The sequence below is a fragment of the Pygocentrus nattereri genome, chromosome 21 (assembly GCF_015220715.1).
Source record: "Pygocentrus nattereri isolate fPygNat1 chromosome 21, fPygNat1.pri, whole genome shotgun sequence".
NCBI lineage: Eukaryota > Metazoa > Chordata > Actinopteri > Characiformes > Serrasalmidae > Pygocentrus > Pygocentrus nattereri.
In genome coordinates this window covers 24804129-24825048 of record NC_051231.1, presented here as the reverse complement: position 1 = coordinate 24825048, position 20920 = coordinate 24804129, and the positions used below count along the sequence as shown (strand labels likewise).

Genomic DNA, 20920 nt, shown 5'->3' with positions numbered 1-20920 from the left:
AAACTGAATAAGAAATGACATTGTTGAGTGAGTGAGTGAGTGAGTGAGTGAGTGAGTGAGTGAGTGAGTGAGTGAGTGAGTAACAACCCATTAATGCTACTGTTACCTGCTCTCAGGCAATTAATGCACTGCCATGCCAACTGCATTTACAGCTTGCCTGAAATTCTAAATCAGAAAAGGTCAACAAAAGGTCAGCTTCTGGTCTTCCTGCAGTGTCTGATGCTTACGGGCTTGTAATGGAGCACTCAAATGTTAACAGCAGAAGTCTTAATCGTGAAAGTTTGTGTCTTTTTTCCCAGCATGACCCAAAAGCTTCTAACATTGAGCCAAACATCAATACATGTCTGGGGCCTCATTTCTGGAAGAGAACAATGAACTAGAGATGGAACAGCCATCTGACTGTGTCAAGACCAAGTTCTATATTAGTACAGTATACAAAGCTAATATAGCTGCTCCAGAGAGACTAGGCTGTGGCTTCTATCTGTCTGTCTGTGTGTGTGTGTGTGTGTGTGTGTGTGTGTGTGTGTGTGAGTCCTGCCCCTCTACTCTACACGCTTTGAACTCCAGCCTGATTCCACATGGCTCAGAGCCTTCAGCTCCCCAGACTGGCTGTCTGGAGAATCAGAAAGAAGGTTACTCGCTCTGTGGAAAGCAGCGGCCGTGTCCTTTTACTCTGCTTGTTTCGTTAATGCCTGCTCAGATGTGAGAAACGCTCGACCAGAGCGGGGAGAACCTTTCTGCTCTTCCTCTTCTTCCTCTTCCGTCACATCCGGACTTAAGGAATCCATCAGGACGTTTTGAGAAACCTCGCTTTTACGTGCTGTTCAAATCTCATAGATAGGTTAATTCTATTTGATGTTTCTATTGCGTCACATAGCAGATGGCAGAAATGCAAGCAAAATGAGAACACTGGATAAAAACAAAACTTTCTGAGATTGAGTCAGAGAATAAAGCGGAACTGCACCTACAAGAACTGAATTTACATTTAGTGATGTTTCACTGGACATGCAACTGTAAGAGCATGAAGGTGATGACAGGTAGAGGATGACTGTGATAAAGCCCACCTGCTATGTCAGTCCTCAACTCATGGTGGCGATAGAAGGGATACTGAAGAAAAGACGGTGAAAGCTGCTCATTAAAAGTTTGGAGAAGAAAGACCTTGCTTTTCAATAGAAAAGTGGAGCTTTCCAAACAAATGACATAAGTGTACTATGTCATATATCCCTATGAAATCCCAGGACAGATCTACATCTGCAGAGTCATCTATATTGCTTGCCTGTAAATTAGATCAGTGTACACAGATCGATGTTCATCTGCTATGTGTGTGTGTTATTTTTTAAATTTGTTTTGTCATCACATGCTACCCAGTCATAGGTTTAAATCTAATGTCCAACAGATCCAATCAAAGCAAGGATTTCGCTTTAGAGACCCTCCCATACCACAATTCAAAATATGACAGAGTTAGCGTGTTGTAGTGTGTTAGCAGGTCCAGACTTCAGACATTTGTTTTTAAACTTTAGACTTTCAAAAAATTTGATTTTCCTCAAGATCATAGCTGAAAAAGTACAAATGCTTTTAGAGGGAACCAATGATGATGCTAGAGACACAAGAGAAATGCCAGGAGTGTGACGAAGCCATATACAGTAAGCAATACATCAGTAAGCAATCAGCAGTAAGGCCAGAAACTGAAAAGTGTGTATAAATTATGTACAAACTTCAAATTACTTTTCCTCTTAAATAGGTTTAGAATATTAATGGTACTAATCTTAAAATTATTAATTTAAATTGCTTAATTCTGTGTGGGGTTTTTTTTGCCTTTAAATGCTATTTTTATCTTTAACATTTAATATTTGTGTTCATTAACTGATATTACAAAAAACTTGAGTTTGTGCTAAATCAGTTCATATAAAACACTTGCAGACAGTGAATACTGTGGATACTGAATCATGACTTTACATATACTGCTAGACCGACACTTCCAGGGTTAGTCCTTAAACTGTTGACAACTAACCATGTTTAGTTTGAGGAAAACAACATCACATGTAAATATTCTAGACATTATTTGTGACAGTACTACTGCCACAGCGAATAATCCCAAGTCACTCACCAGCACTCAAACCTTTCAGGTGTTTAGGCCATCTTTGAGTCCACAGAGTTTTAATTAACGTCTCAAAGCTGAGGAAGGCTGCGCTTCTCATCTGTTATGCCGCTAAAGGCTGTCCAGCTTTGTAGGATTCTTCAAATGTGTCAGAGAATTGCGCTGTTTGAAGGACTCAGCCAGTATACAATTACAATCTATCATGTGTAATGCAAAAATATCTAAACAATGTGGAATCTGCTCAGAGATGCAGCAGCAGAGTTTGTAATGAAATGTAAATTTCAATATAATATTTAAACGTGTAAGGTTTAAATGTTTTGGTGCAGCCTATAAAGGCAGGCTCTTTGCTCATGGCTGAACACTGAAAAGAAGCCTTTGGATACAAGTGCTAGCAAGGTCCTACCTCAGCTGCAGCTTTCACATTGAGACATGACTAGTATGTGGTTTTAACAATAGTTTAAAGTAAACTGTTAAACCATTATTAAGATAAAACCTACTTTTCATAGCAAAGAAGATGAAGCTGAATGTGGCAAAAGACATGAAAAGTATTATCAAATAGCTTTTCTTATAGCAAAACCTATTCTTATATAACTGAAAAACAACAGCAGGAATGTCAAATATCAAAAGAAAGCAACATCTCAACAAACGTTTGACTGGTAGTGTATACATACCAACTGGGCAAGCACAGGAACAATTAAGTCCACTTTCATGCATGAAGCCCAGCTCCATGACCTTGTTCCTACATGTGCTTGCAAGTATTCTACAGAATGCCTTTGTATACATCAAGTTGTCTGTTTTTATGGTTTCATAAAATGCTAGCTTGTTTTCCTTGTTTTCAGCAGGCAAATGATCCACGCACATCAAACTTCTCTGTCAGAATGCTCATAAATCTGGGCCCACGCTTCAGGTAGGTACAAGGATCTCAAATGTTCTAAGGCACAGACCAAACAGGTATATATCTGGAAACATCTCATCTTCCCTGCTTGAGCTTGCATGGAGGTGTTCAGAGAAGTCATGAAGGAAGTGGATTACTCCATGACACCTGCAGCTCAGACATCCAAAGCCCCTATCCACAAGGCTCTGATGGGACCCTCCTGGTATCATTAAAGAGTCAGAAGAAACCAAAAGGAGGCTGGAAGGTACTGCTAGCTGTATGTGGGTCTCAGGGTAAATGAGCTATTAAGTGAGAAAAGACCAGAATGTTGTGGTCCAGGGCAGGACAATTACCATTAAAGCATTCCATGCCAACTGCAGCTATTAGTCATTGATGCATTTAGATGGTCCTAAATCCTTCTTTTAAGCCTCACAAACTATGAAAAGCAATTGACAGAATAAATGATAAATGGCCATAAACGCTAACCTGTCTTAAACCTTTTCACCTTCATTTGTTCGACTGTTGCTTGGTGCTGATTAGTAAAGAGAGCCTTGTAAAATCTGTTGTCCTTGTAGCTGATAAATACTCTGATAATTAAAGCCATAAAGTCACTTGCCTGATACCTTAGAATTTCCACTGAATAAATGGAAATGTTAAGGCTGTGACCTGAGCTTATTCTATGTTAACTGATGGTGCCAGTGTGCGCATTGGGCTTAATTGGACATGTACCATACCTTATTTTTTTAATCATGCCATTATTTTAAGCACAATTATTTGTGTATGGACTAATGGATTTATTAAAATGGCCATTAGATTGTTTTGAATAAAAAGAATCGCAACTAATCAGTGAAATAACTGACAGAAAACTAGTCATTAGTAACTGAATATTTCATTCTAACACAGTCCCGATGGGCCTGGCAGAAATGCTGTTTCAGAGTCTGAATTTCTACAAGGCTGTGATCCACAAGGCTTATTTGGCAGCTTTTTGTTTGAATTTTCCATTCTACCTTTCAGGGAGCAGCAGTTACTTTCTGGCAGCTCAGTACAGTCACACCTTCTACAGGGGAAAATGTATCACTAAATTTATCAAGTGATTTGTCTCCAACAAATGACTTGATAATTGTTTGTTGAACATACTTGTACCTCCGTACTATCAGACACTGAGTTCATGAACATATTTCTGGAACCTGGAACAAATTTCATTCAAGACAAAGAAGCATGGCAATCGTTCTGGTGTCCATGTGAGGCATTGGCTAGCCTCTAAAGACCAGCCATTCTATTACGCATGCTTTCACGAAAAATAAAGTGGACTACTAAAGATGCAATGCACTAGACAGCTGGAGGTTATCAAGAGTTTGTTGCATTTTACCTGAAGAAGAATACAGCCAGTGTATACCTGATGAACTGGAGACACTGACATACCATCAATTACCAGCATTTCCCTGTGTCTGAGTCACAGAGACTTAGTAAGTCAATGCTAACTAGCGAGTTAAAGCTAACCCAGTAATCATAACTAAAAGCTAGCTCACATATCTGTCTCTCAATCTGTCCACTCATTTGTTCATCTGTTTGTCAGCCAGCTATGCAAGCACTATGTACGTACATGTTCTGAATGCACATCCAGTACTAAAGTGGAGGATCTTTCCTTTTTTAAGTCATTATTGAATAAAAGCTGGATAAGATTTTTTGTGAGTCATGGACAGAGTGGAGTCTCCAACACCACCTGCACAAGTAGCACGTTTGACTCACTTCTCCCTGCTTTTGTGTTTAGTTCAGCAAGAGTAGTGTAGCAGGCTGCTAGTTTTGGACTAAGGGGTGCCAATCAACTCATTAGACTCATTAGAATATAAGGACAATTGGCAGACATGTCTGATCAGCCTGCTTTATTATATTTCTGTCTTGTTTTTTTTTTAATCCAAACTGGATGTTTAATATAACACTCAAATTTTAGTATCATGCAAACATCTCTTACATTATACACTGGGACATTAAGCCTCCACTTCTGCAGAGCTGAATCATGATAGAACGCCTAACACTGTAAAATCACATCTCTCGTTTTCTTAAAATAAAGGCCGTTCTAAACTTATTTAACGCAGCGTGTGGAAACACGTAGAGGAAGAATACTCTGTGAGTTGACAGAATGTCGTTTCATTATCATGGTTATTACCAGGCTGTGATTTGCCATGTTGGGCAGAGAGATTTGACTAGTAGCAATTCAATGCTGAACCATCTGCTGCTCCTACAGCGTGCAGAAATTTCCTTAAAAAGCCATCAGTGCAAAAGGACAGAAAAATACTTTTAATTGGTTCGTGGGTGTAAGACAGAGAGCCATATATATATACCATACAACCACTCACACACGGACGTACAAGCCACCTGTTTGATGGTCCTGTGAATGCAGATGCTACTGATTGCAATTAGCACCAAACCCATCTGGTACTCCACAGCTCAATGTGATGTGTGGTGGCTTTTTGCTCTTTGTCAAAAGTTAAACTTCAGCTGTAGTGAAGTTCACAGGGGCAACCAGGGAAACAAAGTCCACTGCTGTGCTCTGTGAATTGAAGGTTTATATAGAAGCTGGAATTTATTACATTATACTTCATTGCCCACACCTTGACACGAAGATGCCCAGACAGACAAAAAGTGAAATGCACATTCACACACACTCTTTCACCCAAACTGCCTGGAGGCAGATTTCTCCTCTGTTCTTGCAGCCAGAGTTCGACTGTATTTCCGCGTTGTTATGCCAATGCAACACCGGCTGTCTGGACATGGCCCAATCGGCTGGGCATTGTGGGCATTTTCGGCAGACAGCTGGGAGCGGCGGTGGCGCAATTAGTTGGACGGATATAGCTCTGCTGACACATGGGCCGAAGCTGGGCGCGTTCCCTCAATCTGCCGCCTTCAGTGCTCTTCCCTGCAGAGTGCAAACTTTATTCTGTTATCTAACCTGTTATCTCTCCCACGGCTCTATATGGCCCCCGCTGACTGCTGCGTTAAAGTAAAAAATATCCCGCACTCAAAGCTAATGCACCTCTGCACTTTGGACAAATAGTGTTTGATCAGTGAAAATGGGAGGGAGGAAGGTGTTCAGCTGAAAACCTCTAATGACAGTCCTGCCCCGAGCTTCAGCAGGCTGAAAGGCTTGAAAAAGACAAGAGCTTAGCAGTTTTAAAGAGGCACATTTTACGATCATGTCCTATGTGTTTGATTTTCTGACAAGCCTGCATGATCTGAATTTCAAAATACAAGAATGACCATCTGGCGCTGCATGGCTGCGTAGACTGTTAACTAAAACTCAGCAGTGCATTCACAGAAGCTTTAGTGAAGTTTTATGGCATACCATTTGCACTCCATAATAAGAATGTAAAAATCTATTAATTTCCTGTTTCAGAAAATTAATGCAATTTCTTTTTGCCAGATTTAAAATGAAGCACATGCTCTCTTTGTCACATATCGGCATGTTGTGGAGAATGACCCTGGGTCTCTTTCTATAAATTAAAAAAAATAACTGAAAAAATGTGCCATATTAACTTTTTGCACCTTTTACCAGTGTGCTTTTATGCTGCTGTGGCAGAGTTAAGCTTATGAGGTGTGCTTGATTTGGCTGAACAATTTGTTCGGCTGGGGAAAAAAACATAAATCAGTCCGGAGATTACAGATAAGGGCTCTAAAACTAGCCAAGCATTGCACTTTCCCCTTCCAACAATTACACCTCTCTCTGCCTCAGGTAAGGCCAATTAAAGCCAGAGAGAGGACAGAGAGAGAGAGAGAGAGAGAGAGAGAGAGAGAGAGAGAGAGAGAGAGAGAGAGACAGATTCTTTCTGTTTGATAATGAAGTTGTTTGATGGTTTAAGCATGAGCATCGTGTTAGGCTGACAGAAGCCCACTTGGGAATAGATGAGGGTAAAATGCCAGCATTAGCCCCTTTCTTTCTTACCCATAATACCTCTGGGTGTTGCACTAAAAATAAGAGGATGTAAAAGGAAAAATAAGAATGGAGATGGGGGGGGGTGCAGAAGATGGTAAGGGAAAGGAAAGGAAACAGTGTTCAGTGAACCTAAGTTTAGCCCTGTGTGGCTTCGGGCTGCTCTGAGATCTCCCTTACAGCAATGGAGCCTTCTGCGGTCTTTCACTACTCAGGTATTTCATCTTAATTCTGCCAAACTCGGCACCAAGGTCAAGGACACAGTCATGTGTCTCCCACTGTCCCTCTCTCTCAAGTCTCTTAACAGGTACTGTTTGGAGGTAGGTGAGGAAGAGAAATACTACATAATGACTTGTTTTGTTTTGAATGGACTGAGTGGGGCCTGTGTATTTGACATTTTGGAGAGATTACAGACAGGTGACAAAGAAAAAAATTGCTTTAAGGCCCAATCCCATTTCAACCATTGCCCCTACCACAGATGCCCTTAGCCATCTGTTTTGCGTGTTCATGTCTAGGGTGTCCCATTTTTTGTTGAGACAGAGGAGTGGGTCAAAGTATTATATGGCCCTCCAAACTGAGGTTTTTCAGAGGCACTCTCAAAACAAATGTTATGAGAAAAAAGATAACCAGCAAGATGGCTGAACAAGTGACCAAAGAAACCCACAAATGTGAGTATTTTCTCTTAAAAATTCTAATAACCACTGTTTAATGTTGTTTCAATTTATTATGGGCCTTGTATAGGTGCTACGGGAAAATTCAAACAAGAAGCTGGTGAAGCTGTCCCATTTTGTAGGGCAAGATTTCAACCACTAGCCCTTGTAACTCAGTTCAAAGGGGTTAGGGTGACAGAAAATAGTTTGGCCCTAAGTGTATCAGTAAGGTGTTGGGTTGCCAGGACACCGTCAGTACACCTTGGCATAGGTTGTGTAAGTCTCTGCAATGAAAGACCATTCTTCCAAAAGACATTCCAGCAATTACCCCCTTCCCCAAAGCATGACAGAGGAACCTGATCTCCACATTGAGGGGCTCAAGCACTCAGGTCTTTCTGTTCTCTGGGTATATACTACACATTTTATATAGGCCACAGAGCATGGTAAAACTTCAACTGTATCAATCAGTACACTTGTCTAAGCATTAGTACTCATTATGCTACATTTTTCAACACTGAACCATGAAGCAAGCTGAACCGCCCAGACACCGAGCTGTGAATGGAGTGAACCATCACACCTCTAAAACATATGTACCCCTACATTCTGACAATAAGCCAGTATATGTGTGTATGTGTGTTTCTGGACAAAAGTGAAAGAAACAGAGAGAAAGAGAACATGTCACCATGTCTTGGCACAGTAGATTGACCAGCTTGAATCACATCTCACTGGGCAGCAAGGGTGTATGCCTTTGTGTGTGTGTGTGTTGGCAGACCACAGAGACAGCTACACAGGCAGCATTACTAGATGTCCAAACATAGCTAATCCAGCTTCTTTTATAAGTATAATGGCACTAGCATGTTTGTTTCTTGCTCTGCATGAAATCAACATGTTTTACACCATCAACACTTAAATTGCTCTCCTGCAGAGCTAATTTTATCATTCTGTGCACCATATTATAGCATTTTGTAGCATTGAAGAGGCTGGTGATTGCTGATGATCACTATTAAATCTATGCATTAGGATTGCAAGACAACATTTGATGCACAAAGTTGGATATAGTAAGAGCAATATAAAAAGATGTAAATTATGACTAGAATGTATAATTTCACTATGTCTTTGGCTGGGTATGTAGCAAATACAGACCCTGATTTTTTGATGTGTAAGTAGAGATGCATTGATACTGATATTGAGTATTGGTTTTACTCTTACATCACCAAAATGAACTAAAACCAACTTCTGATACCACCTGATACCATGTGATACAAGCCCTGTGTACACTGCCATCCTACTGAACAAGCAACTCACGCTGGCAGTGAATGAGGGGCTGCTTGCAAAGTGAAGTGTCGCCAACACTGTGGCAATCAGACACCGGGGTCACTGATCACTGTAATCATTTCATGTTTCATGTTTCTAAGCGCAGACACACACGTGAACACACGCAGCTAACAAAACAGGCAAAAAAAACTTGGACTGAGTGTTTTCGTGCAGTGTGGGTATGTAAATCATAGGCTTTGTCCAGACATACTAGTTTATTTAAAGGTAAAGTGTGATTCACCAAAGAAAAAATTTACATATTTTCTGAAAAAAGGCCTTTCTTAAAAAAAAGAAAGAAGAAGAATGGTAAAATCACACAGTGTATGCCTGGCTAGAGCTGAATCAGCCACTCAAAAAACTCCAACAAGATGTAAAACTCCACAAGTGACCTCTTTGGATGTATGAGCCTTGAATATGATTCTTGCTGTCACTATGCTAGAGACTGTTGTTGAAAGAGACACATACGGAGCAGGAAGCAAAACTAAGAAATCTACTTTACAGCTCTACAGAAGTGCTTCTCTGACATGGAACAAAACCCACTCTCCTCCAGCGCAACACAACTTCATCAAAGGTAGGTAAAATAATAGCCAGCTAATGCACTAGATTTTAATGATTTAACTGTTAAGTTACGTTGCACTCATTTACACTAACAACTAATCTCTGAGTAGGGTATCAGAAAATATCAAAAAACAAGTATGCAAACTTGGTCTTAATCAGTTCATCCGTATGTGTAATTAAGATAAAATATATCTTTTCAAACAAATCAAACTTTTCCAAAATTGCCTTTTTTCCATATAGCTGTACAAAGATCAATACAATCATCATTACATCAACAATTCTTTAAAAGATTATAGTGATTGCAGCCTGTTCTATTCCCTGTGACACCAGCCATCACTTTTTGACACATTTTACACATGAAAAATAAATCATAGAATAATGAGGGAATAATCATTTCATGTTTTCAAAGGCTAGCAATTAATGACAGCTGTTCATATGTATCTGCCTTGCAAGCAGTTGGACAGGGCTGCGAATAATCACCCCACAGGCAGGTGACTCCACTGTTGTAGAGCTAGGAAACACTCCTTCATCTACATCCATCCCAGTAATATATCACTCTAGTCTTGTATATATGAAAATTAATCCGTTCTGTTTTCAAAGCTCTATGCAATGCATTTAGAATGGAAGAAAATACTGAAATAATGATATACTATATATAATGATATACTATAATGATATATAATGAGAATACAATTAATTGTGCAGCCTTAGTCTGCACACAAATGCTTTCTGCTGCAAGTTCTTGCCTCCTATTGATGTTTTTTGTTAAGCCATAAGGAGCAGCAGGACATTTTTAGAAGCTGTTCTGGACATTTGAATTTGCTGATCTATAAAATACTTCTTTCAGAATGTGCAGAATGCATTAAAAATTGTGTGGAATGTTATTCCATTCAAACAGAGCCAAAAAAGAAGAAAGAAAGAAAGCAGATGGAAATAGACAAGCCTGCCCTTTAAAATCATTTCTGCCTTTCCAGAAGATAGCAGAGCACACATTACAATAGGCTGGGCTCACTCACTTATTCACTCACTCGCTATTTCTTTCTGTCTCATTCCATCTTTTTCATGCTCTCTTCTGCATTATTTCTCTGCCCATCTCACATCATCTCTCTCTCTCTCTCTCTCTCTCTCTCTCTAAGCAGATGTAGCATGTCACACGGTCAGTGCAGGTGTTTTTTTTTCCACCAGAAGCCCTGGGGCTCTGCAGGTGGATCATACGCTTGTCCAGCAACAATCAAAGCAAAAATAAATTCCCACCTTGGTGCAGCCTATTGTGTCCTGGACACATGGACGAGAGCAAACACACACACATGCGCGCACACATACACAAGTACAGACCAGACAGTGTGTCTCTCGGAATAAATCTTAATAGACAAACAGCCCAAGCCAGGGGGCTGTCATCACTTACTGTTTGAGGTTACAAACATGCCAAGAGCACGCATAGACACATCAAAGGCCTATTCCCAAACAGATCCACAAAGCAGGGCTGACACCATTCCTTATTAAACTCTTTTACTCTATAAAAACCTGATCGCAAGCTCCTAAAATGCTTTTATTTCACTCAGTCCCTTCCTTAAATTTAGCCATTGTCAGTGTCCTCCCTCAGGTAATGACCACCCCCACCGTGCTGCGAATTTGGGCGGGTGGTTTGGGTGCTCCTCCTTCTCAGACTTCCGACCATTAAGAGCTGAGGCATCACAGGGATTCAAACTAATGATCTCTTGCAGGCTGACGATCAGACAGTCAGGCCACAGGTAACTGCTCTTTATGTAAGCACAGACAATGCTCCCTGTCTGAGCATGAGGAACTACTTAAGCCGGGTAACACTACACAGCTTTTACTACTATATTAACCCTGATTCTCAGTCTAGATGAGAATCATGTGCTAGATGGCTGTAGTCTGCAGATTTTTGGGTCATTCTGAGTCGACAGTTGGACAGAGAATCGAGTAGTGTGTGAGGGACGCAGACTCTGATTTCGTGTTTCAGACTAGTCAGAGTTTATCAAACGTCTGATTTCTTCAACCCAACTCTGAGTGTGATCTAGTAGTGTAAACTGGTCAGTGACTCAATCTGAAAGGATTCCTGCAACAGCCAATGAAAACTGAGAGCATGAAAGAAGAAAATACAGCAAGTAAACAAAGAAAAACAGCGGAAAGTCTCCCACGTGTGGAGTGAAGCTTTTTAATGTATTCAGTTTAGGGCATGAGCAAAATCAAGTTTATGTACATTTAAAACTCTAATAAATACCTCACTGACCACATTTTTAAATCAATGATCCTCACTTAAACATGTTTATCTTCTTTACTGTGTCATCAGAGTAAACAGCAGCTGCATCGAGCGGCTCAACCTTTATTTATTTGGGTGCCCAGGAGCATGTGTGAGTTTGTGCGAGCTCAGTGAGGTCTGTTCGGTTCAGCAGCAATTTAAAAGTTGAGTAGTGTGTGATCCCCAATATTTCAGTCACCCCAAAAAATCTGCAAAAATCAGTCAAATAGTGTGAGATGCTCAGTCTTTCTATCATTTGTTAAGACTTTAAAAGTCATGTAGTTTATTCAAGGCTTTAAGCACTATTTAAAGACTTATTTTGTCTACATCACAACAGTTCCTTTCCTATCAGATCCTATTTTGTCTACATCATAACAGTTTGTGCTTTCTTGTAAGATTTGATGATTATCATTTAACATTTAAGGATCTGAGGCAAATATTCTTCTTGTTTCCTTATAAGCTACATCAAGTTGTAACAGATGTAGTCCTACACACACTGAAGGGTTAATGCTGACATCACTATAACACACATGATCTGAAACATCATATTTGAATGGCTACAACATAACGCTATGACTTGACAATATAAATATTAATCTAAAAAATATGTTAGAATTCATGTATACAAGATAATGTGCAGGGCCGGCGAACAGATTTCCTCTTTTATTTTATTTATTCAGTCATTTATACATATTCAAGGAGTTTTCATTCAGCTAATTTTTACATATGCATTAAACTGTCCCAGGTACCCCAAGTCTTGTGGTCTGAGGCCCTCCAAGGCCCCTGGCAGACAGTCCCTGAGTGTGAGCATGTCTGATCCAAGTGTATCAGCGCAACATATTGTAAATTGTAATATGGTGCTACCCTGTCAGTATCACTGCAGTGCCAAAAATGATCAACCACCTAAACAATATCTGCTCAGTGGTAGTCCCGTGGGGTTTGTCACTACCTTATTTGAACTGGAAACTCGATTTGGACCAAGCATGCACAAAAATGTGTGGGATTTCTGCTGCTGCCTGATATCGGCTGTGTCTGAGACATAATAAATGCTGCCTGCTTATACAGTATTCTGAGGCACTAAGGTAGACAGTAATGTCCGAATAGAATGTTTATGTAAAACACTGCCTGAGGTTCCTGAGATTGGAACAGGGTAAAGAGAGGCTAAAGCAGGTAAATTATGCAGAGAAATAGATAAAGATAATCAAACAAAGTTCACATTTATGGTATAAGTGGACTTAATACAGACAATGCATTTTTGTAATGAGGCATTTTAAAAAAGTTCCCAGTTCATCTTTCTGTAGTATTATCTCTTCACTTCTTTTACTGTTTGACCTTTTGTAACAACTGACTACTCAATTACTTTTCAAAATAACCAGTAATTACGTAATTTCTAAAATAATCTATAGTGTCATCCCTAATACACAGTCTCTCTCTCACACACACACACACACACACACACACACACAGAGCTTCAAAAGTGTGTACTCCCCTAATGGAAATTTCAAGTATAAAAAGCTGCCCTCTCTGATTCAGACAATACATGTGTGAACAGAACAGCATCACTGAATCATGAGGGCTGCAGGCCAAATCACGCTGAGTATAAATGAACAGTCATGCTGGGGGAAAATGCCCATGTTTACCTGAACTCTGGAAATCGGTCTTCTGCCATCACTTACACATAATGCACAGCACCCAACAGCATGCAAAGCCATTTTAGAAAAATACAGCCGCATCCAGCTGCTCTCGTGATGGCTCTCATGAGCGTTAATACACATTCAACCAAGAGAGCCACCAAAATAATCAGCCACACCTTCTGGAACAATGCAAATCACGCAGTTTTATAGTATTACTATAACACTCACCTCGGCCTGAGGACAGCAGAGTGTCTGTAAGACAGAGAAAGAGAAGAGACTCTTAGTACTGCAGTTAATTATCATACAGGCAAACCTCAGCAAGCATTTCCAATCAATACCTAACAAAAAACTAAATACACCAGTGTCTCAGGAGCACCTAAGTAATGAAAGTACCTGTAAATTTCAGAGCAATTATGTTGACATTCAACACATCTCTGTGTAAAAACATCACAAACATAGAATCCGGTAAAATGTCGTTCAATGCATTAAACGAAAGTGCCAGAAGAGAGAAAACTGAGAATGTACAACAAAAACCAGGTCATTCAGAAGGAAACCCAGAACATTGACAATTTCAGCATTCCAGGCAGAATTCTAAATTAAAGTCTTTACAGTTCCTCTTTCCAAGTCAATGCAGCCAGTAACTGTTGATCTGCTTCCTAGTTGTTCCTATTTTATGTTTCATAAATATATGTGAAACTGACTGCACAGCTGCAGTTTTCTTCATATCAAAAATTATGTACAGCTGACATAATAAACATCATTCAAACACAGTAATAATATTTTATAGATGTTGACTTTCTTGCTTAACTACAAAGACAAAAACCCAGTTTGCTTCTAGTTTTCTGAATCAGCCTTACTGAAGAAAAATACATAGCTCCAATGTGAGAAACCACCAAAGCTGGCAGAAACTACACTTTATGACTATGACAGCAGTCATAAAATGGAGGGCAGGGGAATTTTAAAAGTTAAGAACTATCAATTATTTTTTTAATATGACAGAATATCTCAGTGAAGTATTAGTTAAGTTAAAGTAAACAGTAGTTGTTATCAGTTGTTTACTAGAGTGATTGTAAATGGACAAATAATCATAAACATCAAACATGAAAACATCAAACACAGCAGTGCATTTTATGAAAACAAGGCTTTAGGCTTTTTTGAATGAAGAAAATAAAAAATACGTCTAACATCACAGATATGACAGTAATGTGATGTAGACTACTTACTTACATTTATCACTTAATAGTCCACCCTAATAAAATGTATAGTCTGACTGGGGCTACTTACATAAGTACATAGTACATATGCAAAGTTTAAAGAACTATCAACAAAAAGTCGGTAGCTTGTAGCTTTTAAGCTTTTTTGTCAAAGGACTAACTCCACAGGTGGGCCATTAGCTAACAAACACATTATAGGCTATAGCTTATGGCTCCACTCAATAGAAGCAACACCACATTAAAAAAAAGAGTCTGCTGCAGCCCATCTTAGCAATGTGTCATGTGGCTAAGTACTCTAAACATTTTTTTGAGAAATACCAACATATCCACATAAGCAGTGGTCTGTCAACAACACACTTGGGTGTCAGAGTGTCGACTCTAACACTCAATGACTCTAAGAGTCAGAAAGCATGGAACGTCATCATCTCACTGAGAAATGTTGCTTAGACTACATTACGGATAGTTTAATCTCCGCTATATGCCTTTCTCTGTGGTTTAAATTTAGTGGACTTCAGAAGATAACACAATCTCCAAGAGACAGTTTTGACTTTAAAAGCCCGAGATCTGAATCACTAATTGGAACAAGCTGCACTTTGCATACTCATGCATAAGGTTCAAAAAGGGTTCTTGGGTTGAATGAAAACTCAATTATTCAAATACAAACTGTTTCTTAGAAAGTAACGTAACAATTCCTACCTTGAATGCAATTTATTTCCAGTGTATGTGATTTTTTACCTTAACAGATTACAACTAATTTTGTCTTTATGTACACATGCAGTCCTCCTTATATGTAACATAAGTGGTTTGGTCATGTAGATATGCAGACAATACTGATTTTGTAGGTGCAGCTTCCATTTAACTTGGAAGCAGGAGCAGCACAGCTGGATTCACGCAGAGAGGCAGCTGTTAGGTTTATGGGCCTTGTTTCCCAAAGTGTCCCCCTTATCCCCTTTGGAGAGAAAGATGGGGTTGAGCAGTCAGATTCTAAGCCATTGCTTCACATTCATGGGGCTCATTTAAAGAAGCACCCCAGGAAGACAACGCAGCTACACCACCATTCCACCTCCATCACCGACGTGGCCGCCAAATTGCTGCTCAATCATAGTGGAAACACAATGGAGGCAAATGAGTAAGCGAGACCCAGAATGGCATTGGAATCCGAGAGCAATGCTCTCAAAAACAAGGCCATCAGCTGCCTTCTTTCTTTTTTACATGCTCTGTTTCTTGTCGTTTTTTTTGAGGACCATTCTTCAGCCTGCTTTTAAGCTTTGAGGAGGAAGCAGTCCAATTTCCTCCAAGTCAGCTCATCTGAGAGGCCACGTTGTCTATTCTTCCCTTCAAAAAATCGTTTTGTCAGAAATTTCATGCCATCCCTCGCGCATCCCACATGCTTTTCAAAGCAAAGGAGATATCGCTGTCATTTGTCTACAGACCAGAATGTAAGAATCCAGAATTCACGCACACACATATAGACAAGAAAAGTAACCCCAAAATACTCTGCATTCTCGAAACAATGTCATGCCTGTCTTTTCTTTGCAGCACAAACATCAATGCTCCATGTATTCAGCAGCCGGGTCACTACTGTTTGTGTTTTATCCCATTTTTCTGTCTTGTCTTTGGCTCCTGCAGGCATTCTGGCACCCACTCTGGCTGTTCCGAACCCTCACACTCACCCCAGACACCCACCCATGTTTCAACCTCACTGCGCTTACCAGGAGATGACTAACACATGCTGCTCTCCCAGCATGCACTGGACTAACTCGTACTAATACAGACAAAAAAAAGAAAGAAATTGAAACAAATCCCCAAGCTTCCTTCTGCCCTGCATTAAATCTTAGCATGAAAAATTGTAGTTTCATTTGTGGTTAAGGCCTGTAGGGTGCTGCATCCAGAGAAGACCTCTAGCAATTTTACAGATATTACTTTATTAAGAATTACACAACCATATGTGTGTACAAACGGCATGACTGCATGAACTAGCCTGTTTTTGGCTTGTCTGAGAACAAACTTTGATTCAATAAAAACACCATAGTTTCTGTTGGTATGTTCTGCTGTTGAGTATTATTTGCCACAATTATAATTCATTATAAGTACAACAAACAGGCAAGAACCAGGTTTATTACTTAAAAGTAGAATCAACACCACTTCTAATTTGTTAATTAAGCTGCTTTAAGGAGCCCAATTGCTCACACAAGTGGGCCATTCTCTTGAAACTGGCTCAAAACATCTCCATAAATATAGGAGCATCATAATCACACTGCAGATAAACAATATTCATATAATTTATTAGATCAACTGGAATTCTATATCATACAACAAATAGCCTGTCTATTTTAATGAAGGTCAATATGTGCAATTCAAAGTGTCAGCTGGAGGGGAATTAAGCTCCCTCGTACTGGACTGTGAATCAGTGGACCTGTGTTCCCTGGAGTAGTGTCTCATTCAACACCAGTATCTGACCTGAGTGTGACTAAATGCAATCAGTTCCTCACAGCAAAGTTCCAACATCTAGTGTAGTGCCTATCCAGAAGAGTAGAGGCTGTTACTGCAGCAAAGAGGGACAAATCCCCTACAAATACGCTTAATTTCAGATGAAACGTGGGACGAACAGGTGTATACAAACTTTTGGACATGTAGTGTGGAATCTACGAACGGAAAAGCACTGTATGTGCATTATAAGGTCTGCATACAGATATACAAAAAAATATTTCTGATCAACATGTTTTTGAAAGAAAAAAAACAAGCTACCAAAAACCAAGTTTAATTTGCAAAAGAAGTCACAATATGAAAATCCATTATTCATGGCACAAACGGCACAAAAATATTTCCCATCCGTGTGGAATTCCACATTAACAGGGATGGGAGTAGAAAAGGAAAAGAGAATACTGTGCTGTTCTGTATCTTTCTCCTCCTTTGAGAAAATGCAGGAACATGTCGTCTTGTTACGAACTAATTAGTTGTCTGATTATGAAAAACAATTGCAGGCTTTATTGTGCCATGCTGAATGTTTGTTTTGATTAATTATTACTAATGCGAGTGAATGGAACTACAACAAAATATTATTTGCTTTAATAAGTGGAAGTGCACTGCTGAGAGAGTACATGCTGTCACAAGCAACAACTGCTTCCATAAAGATAAAAGAAGAAACAAAAACGGTTCAGCCACATCGTTTCTTATTTCATGCATAAGGCTTTGATTTTGCCTTTAGTTCCTGCCTCCAAACATATAATCTGTACATTATCTGAGTAAAATCTGCAGTATAAATGCGGGCTGGTCATTAGCCTGTTGCAGGAAGTGCCTTATGAGGTCAGTCATGACTGATGTAGTTATAACCTGCAGACCGTTAAACACGCAGATCTAATAACAGCTGTAAAATGAAAACTTTAAAGAAACCTCAACTCCTGCTCTTTGACCTCCCAAATCTATTCTTAATCCATTACACGCATGATTGTAATATGCCTGCAATATGCTCTCCAAGGTGCAGCATTAACCCTTAAAAGTCCATTTATTGCTGTCGTTTTAAGTATGTAAATACATTCTGCCCTACATGAAATCTCAGGAAACAAATATAATATGAAAGCAGTGGATTAATTTGTGGGTAATTGATGTGTTTCAGTATATGGAAAGGATATTATTTAACAGGTAATGACAGTTTTTGTTTGGTTTCAAGAAATGAGAACAACATGGCAAGTAACACTTACACTGCCTGGCCGAGATGACAAGATGAAACTGGCTTTGATTTGCACTGTAATGGTTGGTTGTGGTATGCACTCTTTTTTGGCTGAAGTATTGATTTTGGATTTTACTGATTACTCACTTGTCCCATTACCCACTTAATTGGCTATTGCCAAAAGTAAAGATGCATTGTGGCATAGAGACAATCATTTCCTCATGGTTTTCTGCAAACTGAAATATCAATTTGATGCAATTTTACTGGAATATGGTATTCTATAAATGGTAATGAAACTGTAGTGAAACTCAAACGTGATGTTTTATCTTTGCCATTTTATCTGCAAGTAAAACCAGCAAGAGCGCCCCCTTCTTGAAGCCCGCAGGTACAAGTATTCAATTTCCTACAGCATTAATAGTCTTAGCCTTAATAGCCTTAATAGTCAAAAGCAAATCTGTTTAGGTTTTCTGTAGACTTCACAGTCTACAGTCCAAAACATATGTAGTGTTTTGCTTTAAAGAGCTATTAAGACTGTTCTTACACATTCCTGTAACAATATATGCAAATTATTCTTTTATATGCATGTCAATGCTGGTAGCTTCGAAGGGATTACCACCCGGCCCAAAAAATCCAGAGAAAAGTCTACTGTTCTACTTACAAACACAAATATGGTATAGACTGAAAATTTTGAACGTACACCTTAGATATAATTTCTGAGCTTGTGTCAAAAAGCTGTGAGTGAAGATTAATTTGTATACACTGTATTACTTTCTCATTCCCAACGATAACTTACTTTTAGGGGTTAAAGATCCAGGGTTCCTTCATTAAAAGCCATACTATTCAGTTAAAACATGAACTACAATGTAAACTTTTCTTAAGTTATAAAAGTGTGGGTAACACTTCACTATGAGGAAGCGTATAAGCATCAGTTGCCCTAACATTCTGCAGGGTAAAGCAGCCTTAATGGCACATTTCCTTTCGGAACAGGCCTTCATAAATGTCAATGTAGGTTTATGTCGACTGTTACAAAAAGTCTACATAGGTGTCATGTAGCCTCACAAACTGGTTTGTTTGGTCATGCCAATGGGTCCAGATCATTTCAGGGGTGAAAATATCCTGTAGTCAGCGGACAAAGGCAGAAAAGTGAAATTGTGCGCTTCCTATTTCAGCTCCCTCTGCTCTTTGGCATCAGGTGTGGACCTGTAACAGGGCACGACGGGGCTAATATTCTATAGGCTTAACATGGACACAGGAGCATGAAGCATACAAGAAGGATTTCACACTGTGGACAGGGGGAATAGGAAAGCACAATCAGAGCAATTTCAGCAAGACACACTCATACACACACACACACATACTTGAAACAGTGGGAATGAGGAGGCACGATCATCTCCATTTCAACAAAAACACACGCACACACAATACAGTGTGCAAACAGATTGTGAAGGTAATTCAATTTCCTGCTGCAGAGCTGGAGTCCAAATGGTCTCCATCAGTGGCACAATCAGCTGCTGATTCTGTGATTTCCCCAGCTGGGCTTTCACGCCCGCTCACGGAGCTCTGCAGGGAGGGAGAGAGAGATACAGAGAGAGAGAGAGAGAGAGAGAGAGAGGAACACCACTACAAAACAGTGCAGGTGCTAAAACACTGCAGTAAACACTGCAGGATCATGCTACTGAATTATTTACAGCAGTCACAGTTAAAGTGGGGAAACAATGGTGAAAGGGAACACTGACAGCAAGAATTAGCACAAGAGCTGTCAATTATATTAGCAATCAAATACAGCTGATTAACTGAGTAATCAAAGGCTTACAAAAGTCCAAGCTTGTAATAAAACCACAGAAATATTTCAGGTTTTTTGGACAAGTTTTATTGGAAAAAGATGGATTTGAAAACTAACAAACTTCATATCAATTATCAATAAACAAAATCAATTAAATAGACAGTGAAAGATAAAAAAAAGACAGCGAAATTTACCCATTATTATTATTTTAAAAAACAGTAACTGGGTTTAATCAAGACATCATGACAGCCTTAATTAGTAATAAGGCACCTCCAAAGCCACCATGAAGAGCACACCTCTTGGAACCAGAAAAAGTGTAAAGGTCAAGGCTTTAGATCAAAGCCCAATATATATCTTTAATCTGAAAGATTTTGAGGCTATAATCCCATAAAAAAGCATAAAAGATCATATCACACATAACCATCTTACTGTATTTAAAAAAAAATCATCAAAGAAAACACAGAACAGTCAAAAATGATCAAGTCAGGCCACTGCCAAGCGATCACAGCGCCTTCATTCACGGCACATCAGAACCAGCTGAAAACCCATACCTGAGCTGGCTCTGATGTGCCTCGACTACTGAGTAATTACATAGTACATCAGGGAAAATGCAAATTGCTACTCTATCAAGAGCGGTACTGCAGAGTTCTTCTAACAACATGCTATCAACAGAAACGCAAACATCTACCACCACATCTATCACGTCTTACACACATTCACCAACAGACCAATAGGAGTGTAACAAAATTCAGTAGTAGATACTTTACAGTGGCGTCTCAGTTCGATATATATTTTATAACGATACAGGAAATATAAGGACTGGCTGAAAATTTTACTGTTTCCAGTTTTTTGTTTGTTAGAGCCATAATTCTCCATGCAGTTCTCAGAGAGCCCTAAACGATCAAGATTTTTTCTCCAACCTAACTTGCAACAC

The 20920-nt window shown here is 39.4% G+C and overlaps 1 protein-coding gene across 2 annotated transcripts in view; it reads right to left on the bottom strand.

Annotated features, from left to right (window-relative positions):
- cdh4 (cadherin 4, type 1, R-cadherin (retinal)) overlaps positions 1-20920 on the bottom strand; it is a 324747-nt gene that overhangs the window by 188941 nt on the left and 114886 nt on the right. Inside the window, exon 3 of one of the 2 annotated variants that reach the window (XM_017712252.2) lies at positions 13548-13571. The exons of the other annotated variant lie outside the window; for it this stretch is intronic. Within the exon in view, the coding sequence (XP_017567741.1) occupies positions 13548-13571 (24 nt within the window). The remainder of the gene's footprint in view (positions 1-13547; positions 13572-20920) is intronic. 2 annotated transcript variants of the gene reach the window in all.